We start from the raw sequence: 8,354 nt of genomic DNA on the forward strand, positions 1-8,354 counted from the left end.
GTTTTATGAGATACGTTGTTGCAAGCAGAAGGTGGTGGCCCAGGTAGGTTGATATGCTTATACCATTAATTAGGACCATTGGGACAAAACCCTATCTTGTACCTACAAAGTATGAAATAATAGAGGTTCAGATGTGAAGAATTTATTCCATGCTAACAGATCGATAAGTGAATTTAGACTAATAGAGAGCAAAAACTTGCATGACAGACCTGGTAGCGAACCATGTAAATGCAGGCGGGTACACCAGCGCGACAATTGTACTCCCCAGCGCTATATATGGGGAATAATGCAGTTGTCACTCTTTAAAATCTTCAACAAATCTACTTTATTCTCCACCACTACCTGTAAATTTAATCTAAACTCGAGGGGGCACCGTGGTTCAGTTGAACCCCAGAAGAAACGAGAAGCAGAGCAACGTGTAGGAAACAATCCACACAATCTGCACCAACAAGAGAATCCATATAATCAAACATATTGGGATTTATATTAAAAAGAGAATCCATCTAACCAAGAGAGGAGGGAATCAACCCGAGCCAAGATAGATCTCCACCCTATGCTAGTCGAGGTGCCCGACTGCACGAGGATGATGATAGAAGAGTTGCGGTCGAACTATACCTAGACATATATGTACACTCATCGGATCAGTGAAACCAAAACTGATTTGTTCAAGAATGAAGATCTTTAAAATCCTTATAAACATATAGTTGATACCGACTGGGTGCCTATCTTCTCTGGGAACGCAGGGTCAAGCTCGATTGCCTGGGTAACCAGAGATCGCCAAAAAAAGATCAACCGAAAGAAGCCAAAAAATGTACTGGTTAACGAAACGACGAAGGAGATGGGAGGAGAGCAGACCAGAGCAAGGTTGGTAAGTGGGCCAAGGGTGACAACGGTAACTTGACCAGGGTACAGATTTGTCTGCTCAACCAGAAAGACAGCAGCAGACTGATCTACAGGCTTGGTAGCTGGTCGAGGGAAGTCCTGGTTTCCCAGGCCGTCTGTACCGTGGACGAAGCTTGCGATCCTCAGCTTGGTGGCTTTCTGTGCTCTAGGGGAAAATAAAAAATAAACAACAATTCAAATGATAGAGTAAATGAACGAACAAAACAGCCTTTTGAAAGTTGTTGATGAACACGCAGGAAGTATGATCATCTCGATGGCGTTCCCTCAATCTCAATTGTTTGTGGCTTTGCTAGATCATTGCGATTCTTTGATTTTTTTTCTGTGTTTGATGAGGGCACTGCAACGTTGACAATTGAACATCGATTCAGCGTGGTAGCATAAACAAAGAGACGCTGATAGTTACCTTGATCGTTAGATGGGATCCCTCTGCCACGGGGATGTCAGTCCTGCCAACAGCCTCCAGCTCAAGCACACACATCAGAAGCAAATGTGAGCCGCGATCGGAGTGGGCGGAACAGACCAGCAGGGTGGGGGAGAGAGAGGAAGGAAGGTAGGCGGCGACACCAGGTGGAGCGCGTTGCGCGTGGCGAGGGCGGTGTGGACGTTGCCGAAGGTAGTGGTGAGGCCTAGCACCTCCAGCTCTGGCGACCGCAGCGCCAGGAAGATGGCTATCGCGTCATCTGCTCCGTCGAACAGTGGTTCGGTTCGGTCAGTGGACTACGATTCGAACGCCACAACAAGAAGAAGCACCATCGATCTACAGCCAAGACGATGATTGCAATCGCAAGGACGGGTACCTACCAATTCCGGGGTCGGTGTCGATGATTACCTTCTTCTTCGTCCCCTCGACCACCGCCATGGGTGCCGCACAGATTTCGATCCCCACCCGGCTACCCAAACGGAACAACCCAATCTAACCAGACAAATGCTACGGCCTCAGAGAGGAGAAGGTTGGACCTTGGAATCCTGGAACTCGAAGAGGGTGCCTGCGAGGAGGGCCGAGGCGGCTATCTCGCGAGGTCGGGGGGGGATGGGAGCAGGCGCATGCGTGGGGGGTGCGAGGGGGCGGATGCGCCAAGGCCTTCCATCTATGCCTGACCGAGCAATTGGGGGGGCGAGGATGGCGGGGCCGAGATTGCCGTGCGGGACACCGAGATTGCCCCGCGGGGGAGGGCGAGCGTCGAGATTGCCGCGCAGAATATCCATCGGGCGTCGTGCAAGAAAAGGGGAGCCGTGCGCGCGGGCAGCCATGGATGGAAGCCGGCACGACCGAGGGACCGGGGCGCGGCTACCATGGATTGGTCGCGGCTGTGATGGATGGAAGCTTTGTGGGTGAGATTCGCGGGGGATTTGGCAGACCGGCGAGATTCGCGGCCATGGATGCAAGCCCAGCGCGTGGAGAAAAGCAGAACTGTGCACCAATTTTCAGTGTGGACGCCTACGTTAGGTACATAAATAGTAGTAGAGATTTATGACACTGGTTTCTATATACTAAGTAATGATGTGTGAAATTTGATCGTGACACTATATAAAATATCTCTAAAATTATACTTAAATTCGGTTGTGACACAACTCTAAACCGTGTGGACCCTCCATCCTTCCCCTGCACAAGTCCCGCAATATCTTAGATTTTCGTAAGATTACCAAAAATCCAGGTTCGCTGAAAAAATCTTGAGAAAAAAAGCTGTTGCAAACATGAGACGATGCAATATTCGATTTTGCAGAGTGTGACTTTTTATTGAAGCGTCGATCGTACGTTTTCCGATTCATCGTTGGTCGTTGCGATAAAGGCGGCGTACGAACGCGGAACGCGGGAGAGGCGGCGCGGCCATGAGTTGGAGCCGGACCGGCTCCTCTGAAACCGGCCGCATATCTAGGCTCGCATGTGTTGCCGTTGGAGATCGCGGTCGCGACGAGTTCGGGTCGGGTACGGACACATCGTTATTGATTGCATTACGGGGTTGCAAGGATCGCTATATATATAGGTTGCATTTGGGCGTGAGGAGAAGAAGATCGTGGTCTCGTGGATATCAGCAATGGACCGCGATGAGGAGATGGGCCACGGGGACCGGTCCCTGCTATTCGTCGGCGACGAGGACGACGACATTGGCACCTACAGGGACGGCGGCTTCATGGAAACCTCCTCCGACGAGGGATCTTTCTCCGACCCGAGCGACGGCGAAGCCCGCGGCGGGCGCCGCGGCGGTGACGGCAGCAAGAGCGCGTGGCCGCAGAGTTACAGGTTCGTCAACCAATCGCCTCGCCCTCGCCCTCACTTGCGCGTGTACGATGGTTGCACGCGCAGCCAATGCCGGTCGCGTCGCGATTATTCGGAACTGACGGCGGCGCTTTCGTCGTCTCGCAGGCAGTCGATCGATATGCTGAGCGTGGTGCCGTCGCCGACGGTGAGCATGCTGATGGCAGCGAGCCCGAACCTCACCAGATTTGGCAGCTCCTTCCTCAAGGCCGGGAGCTCCTTCTTCCTCCGGAAGGGCGACGACTCGGTGCTGCCGCTCGCCAGGCCGCTGCTGCCGCCTTCGCTCCCGCAGCTGTCGCAGTCGTCGCTGCGGCCGCAGCCACCCATGAGGCAGTCCACGGACATCCTCGCCCAGCCGCCGCGGCCTCCGGCTGGGCACGAGGCCCAGTTGCCCGACAGGCCGTCCAGTGCGTGCCTGAGACCAGATTATATCGAGCTTCCTCCGCCTGCTAGCAAGTGCAGCAGGAACCAATCAATCATCAATGGTGCGTGATCATTTAAATCATTTATCTATCTATCTAATCTCGATTCCGTCGCGTTAATCTTGTTCTCCACGTCCAAATCGCACATCTAACTGGTCTGAGAGTCTAAATCTCCAGGGTTCAACGTGCTGTGCGGCGTTGGGATACTCAGCACATCTTATGGAATCAAGGAAGGGGGATGGTCAAGCCTCCTTCTGCTCCCCTTGTTGGGTGGCAGCTCTTGCTACACAGGCTTGCTTCTAAAGAGATGCATAGACAGTTCGCCCAACATTGGGACATACCCAGACATTGGGCAAGCTGCTTTCGGTGTTGCTGGTCGAATCTTTGTATCGGTGTGTATTTTCCCTGACAATACAGATTTTTGCCTTCGAAAATCATCTCACCTGTTTTCTTTTTTGCAGGTTGTTCTTTACTTGGAGCTTTATGTAAGTGTTCTCTGAATTTCTGAAACTTACTGTGAATGGCTACTATTATGCCTTTGTGATTCTTATATATATATATATATATATATATATATATATATTTGCAGGCAAGCTGTGTGGAGTACATCACGCTGCTAGGAGACAGCATGTCATCAGTGTTTCCCTCAGCACATTTAGCTTTTGCCGGCATCGACATGAATGCACACACTCTCTTTGCGATCACAACGGCATTGGCAATTCTCCCAACAGTCTGTCTCAGGAACCTCAGTCTCCTCTCGTATCTTTCTGGTATGCTAAAATGTAGAATCCTTACAGGGTCGCTTCTTCTTTTTTTTCCTGATCTTTCAGAGGAATGTAGGACTATTTTAGTCAGCCAGAACAATCTTTCTAAGCAATGTCACTATTAGAATTGACTCGTACCACTAATAGTTCAGTAATCTTTCAGTGAAAGAAGGATTTTTTTTTCCTTCCCCCCTGGGTCCTGACCCTGACCATCTTTGTACTCAGCTGGCGGTGTGATGGCGACAATTGCAGTCATCGTCTGCCTATTCTGGGTTGGCATTGGAGAAGGAATCGGGTTTCACTTTTCCGGTGCTCTAGTGAACGTGACCCACCTTCCAGTGGCGCTTGGCCTGTATGGATTCTGCTACTCGGGACACTCGGTTTTCCCAAACATATACTCGTCCATGAAGGAGCGCTCGCAGTTTCCGTTTGTGCTCCTGTTCTGGTGAGTAGGTGCTCTTGCCAGCACGAGAACTTCGTTGCTCGTCGTGAAAAAAAATATTAAATTGCCGCCTGCTTATACGATGCCATTCTCCACCGTTTCAGCTTCACGGTGGTGACAGTCGCCTATGCTGGAATCGCCGTCTCAGGGTTTCTCATGTTTGGCGAGTCCACCATGTCACAGTTCACCCTGAACTTGCCACAGCAGTACATCCCATCGAAAATTGCCATCTGGATGACGGTATTCTGCAGCTGCATTCAGAATTAAGAAGAGATGCTCATTTCATTACTTGATTGATTATTTTCGGAATTTTTTTATCTTCTTCTTCTCTGATTTCAGATTGTGAATCCGTACACAAAGTATGCATTGACAATGACTCCGGTCGCCTTGTCTATAGAGGAAGCCCTGCCAAAGAAGATGCAGAATTACCTGGTTGGAATGTCTGTTAGGACATGCCTCGTCCTCTCCACTGTTGTGGTGGCTCTGCTTTTTCCTTATTTCGGTGAGCAGTCTTGTCGGTAAAACTGAGTTTCGAATAGTATTCGTTCCAAATTCTTTGCGCCCTCTGACTTTTCAGCGTGCTAATGCTACTTTCCTACGCCCTCTGACTTTCAGGGCTGGTGATGGCATTGCTTGGATCTGTCTTCACAATGCTTGTGGTAGGTTCTGGGAAACACTTTCACCTAAACCCGTGCACTGTACTTTCCTTTGGCCAATCCAACTGAACAAGTTGCTTGATGATTTACAGGCTCTGATACTCCCATGCGCGTGCTACCTCTCCATCAAGAAGGGCGCAGTGCCATTGTGGGAGGTAACCAACCCACAACACTTCCAGAATCCCAACCCCGAAATAGCTTGGACACTGAATTATCCGTGATCTAACTTAACTTTTCGCTTTCATTCCAGATCATCCTGTGCATAGTCATCATAATGATCGGCGCCGTATGTGCAAGCGTGGGATCATACACCTCAGTCAGCCAGATGATTAGCAGCACCAGATAGCGCACGCTAGCTGATGTTTATCTAGCTGCTACAGATCCTTCCAAATGCTTTGACATAGTTGGAACTGGCAGCTTTCGTAGCTAAGTTTATTTGTTCCTTCTTTATGGCAGAAATTTGGTAAGAGAGAGTTTAGTTGCGGGAGGACAGGCGAAGGTTGTTGTTTCAGACATCCATGACAAGAGTTGTTTTTCTTTTCGTTAGAAATTTTCTGTGGGCGTGTCTTCGGTTGTCGTCTGCACAGGGCAGGAGAGAACAATTCAGAAAGAAAAGAAAAACGCAGGGACTGCCTAAATGCTAGTACTAGTAGTTAGTGTTAATCCCTCCAGCACAGGAGCATGGTGACGCATCGGCGCACGATGTAGAGCCTGGCCCTCTGCTCCTTCACCAGGCTCGCCAGCCGGCCAGGCACCGAGCGGCCGGGCGGGGCCCGGGACCCCCGGCTCTTGAGCCCCGCCGCAGGGCAGCCAGGGCTCCCCGGCGTGGACCTCCGCCTCCCCTTCTTGCTCTTGTCGTTCATTATTCTCTCCGTCTCTCTAGACTCTGTACTCCCTCTCCCTTTCTCTTGATCTCTGCTAGGATCGTGGAACACAGACGGTGGTGGTGGCAGACCGGCGGAGACGGCAGCAGCTCTCTGCCCGCAGGAGTTGTGTTGTTCGGTTGGTTTGTTGTTGCAGATGGAAAAAGAGTGAGGCTTGAGTGGCAGCAGCTACCAGGGGTGAGGCGGTATTTGTAGCCCCAGCTCCCAGATGGGGATGGGATGGGGTGACATGACAATCCAGGGGGCGGGGATGGGAGATCGGCTCTCTGCTCTGTGATGTCAACGAGTGCTCGGTTTTTAGACTATGGGCGTGTTCGGCTGGCTACAAGCCGACACTGTTGCAGCTGTTTGGACTGCTGCAGCTGCAATCCATAGAGAGAAAATACTGTAGAAGCCGCAGCCGCAGCCGGATTGCAGCCGCAGCAAGCCGCAGCGAACAAGCTGTATTACTTTTGTTCGCTTTTGAATAAAGTCAGCTGTTGTCACATTTCAATTGAGCTTCGTGCTTGGTGAGCGGTGAAGACAGCTGGTTTCTGCCGGCCGACCGCATAGGACAGGGTTATTCCCTTCAGATTAATGTCAACTATTATTCAGACTGGTAGTTATAATCTAAAGAGATAAAATATTGTATAAGTAGTAAAGCCAAGTGAACGTGTGTGGTAGGGCGTCCCTTTCCATGTCCTTCAAACTCTATCGGACCGGAGGGGCAACTCCATCCTCCGGTGCATTTATCTGAAGCTCATTGTCAGGATTCAACCACATTTCTATGGGGTACTGTATCTTGGTTTCTATAACAATTTGGTCTTCGTTTCTGTAACAGTTTAGTGTTATCCCTTAGGGCTAATCTGAGTACTTTAGTATTGAAGTGGTTTGAAAGGATTAGAGAATGTATAAATCCCCAATAAATCAAAAACTCCCACAATACATCTCAACCCACTCTAATCACTTTCATTACTAGAGTACCTAAACTAGGCCTTAATTTAGTGTGGGCTACAAATTCAACCCGTCTAAATTTGAATCCACGGTAACTACGAGGGGTTTAGTCTCCGTCACATTGCTTTTTTTTAGATGCCGATTAGAAACATTAGACATTCGCTAATTACATAACTAATTGCATAAATAAGAGCTGAATTGTGAGATTGATCTATTCTAAGTCTAATTAATAAATAATCGGTTCATGTGAATATGTGATGCTATAGTAAACACATGTTAAATATAAATCGATTAGGTCTAGCAGATCCATCTCGTGAATTAGACATCCTATGCAGTCAGCTTATGTTTAGTCGATCGAAAAAGCATCAGAACATTGGACGTGACCCGGGTTAAACTTTAATCCTTGCACCCCCAACAGCAGCTTCAGTCCGAAGGGCGTTTATTGATGTACATGTACTAGTTGCTTGCGGTTTGCGTGTTTGCTGGGGCATGCTGTCCGGCGACACGACGCCGGCAGCCACACAAAGATGGAACGGATGCACGGGACGGGACGGGACGCGGAGGTGACAAGAGACCAAGAGAGGAGACCGCACCCGTGCGGTCCGCCCGCAGAAACCGACAGCGACGTACGCACGCCTCGTCGCGCTCGCGGCCCCTCGGTGGCTGTCTCCACCGCTCGTCTTGTCCGTGCCTGCCCGTGTTCACCACGGTCGTCCATGGATCTTCTGCGGCCCGGACATTCTTGTCCATGGCCGTGTTCAAGCTTGTTCGTTTGTACTTAATTTATACCGACGTCTACTTCTACCGTCTAAATAGTTACCTTTTAACCCGAAGCGAATAGCCCTCCAAACCAAACACACTGCGCTAAAAAAGTTAACTGCAGCGTTGAAACCATCTATCCCCCTCACAGCTAACACTGTCCGATAGCCCTGCTAATGGATTGAAATCCACCCCAAATCTACCTAAACCTATTGCAAATGAGTTATTTTCTTTAACCTAACCCAATGGCGGATCCAGGATTGATCTAAGAGGGAGCTACTAAGTTAAGACTATAACAAAAAAAATTTAAACCAAACAAAAAAATATAATTGAT

General features: G+C 49.6%; 1 protein-coding gene and 1 non-coding gene across 2 annotated transcripts; one reads left to right on the plus strand and one right to left on the minus strand.

The window, feature by feature from the left end:
- Positions 1–931: 931 nt before the first annotated feature.
- LOC103652166 (uncharacterized) lies at positions 932–1,583 on the minus strand. The gene is made up of 3 exons (XR_002268404.3): positions 1,468–1,583; positions 1,307–1,366; positions 932–1,041 (listed from the first exon to the last, which is right to left on the minus strand). It is a non-coding gene; the product is annotated as an uncharacterized protein (transcript).
- A 1,115-nt stretch (positions 1,584–2,698) lies between these two features.
- Positions 2,699–5,999, plus strand: LOC103650516 (amino acid transporter AVT1C). The gene is made up of 11 exons (XM_008676094.4): positions 2,699–3,145; positions 3,269–3,645; positions 3,760–3,974; positions 4,044–4,067; positions 4,172–4,352; positions 4,572–4,791; positions 4,893–5,028; positions 5,128–5,290; positions 5,404–5,447; positions 5,537–5,599; positions 5,695–5,999. Exons 1-11 carry the CDS (start codon positions 2,940–2,942, stop codon positions 5,788–5,790), a joined length of 1,725 nt encoding a protein of 574 aa, XP_008674316.1. The 5' UTR covers positions 2,699–2,939; the 3' UTR covers positions 5,791–5,999.
- The last annotated feature ends 2,355 nt before the right edge of the window (positions 6,000–8,354 follow it).

Source organism: Zea mays, chromosome 3 (assembly GCF_902167145.1).
Source record: "Zea mays cultivar B73 chromosome 3, Zm-B73-REFERENCE-NAM-5.0, whole genome shotgun sequence".
Classification (NCBI taxonomy): Eukaryota; Viridiplantae; Streptophyta; class Magnoliopsida; order Poales; family Poaceae; genus Zea; species Zea mays.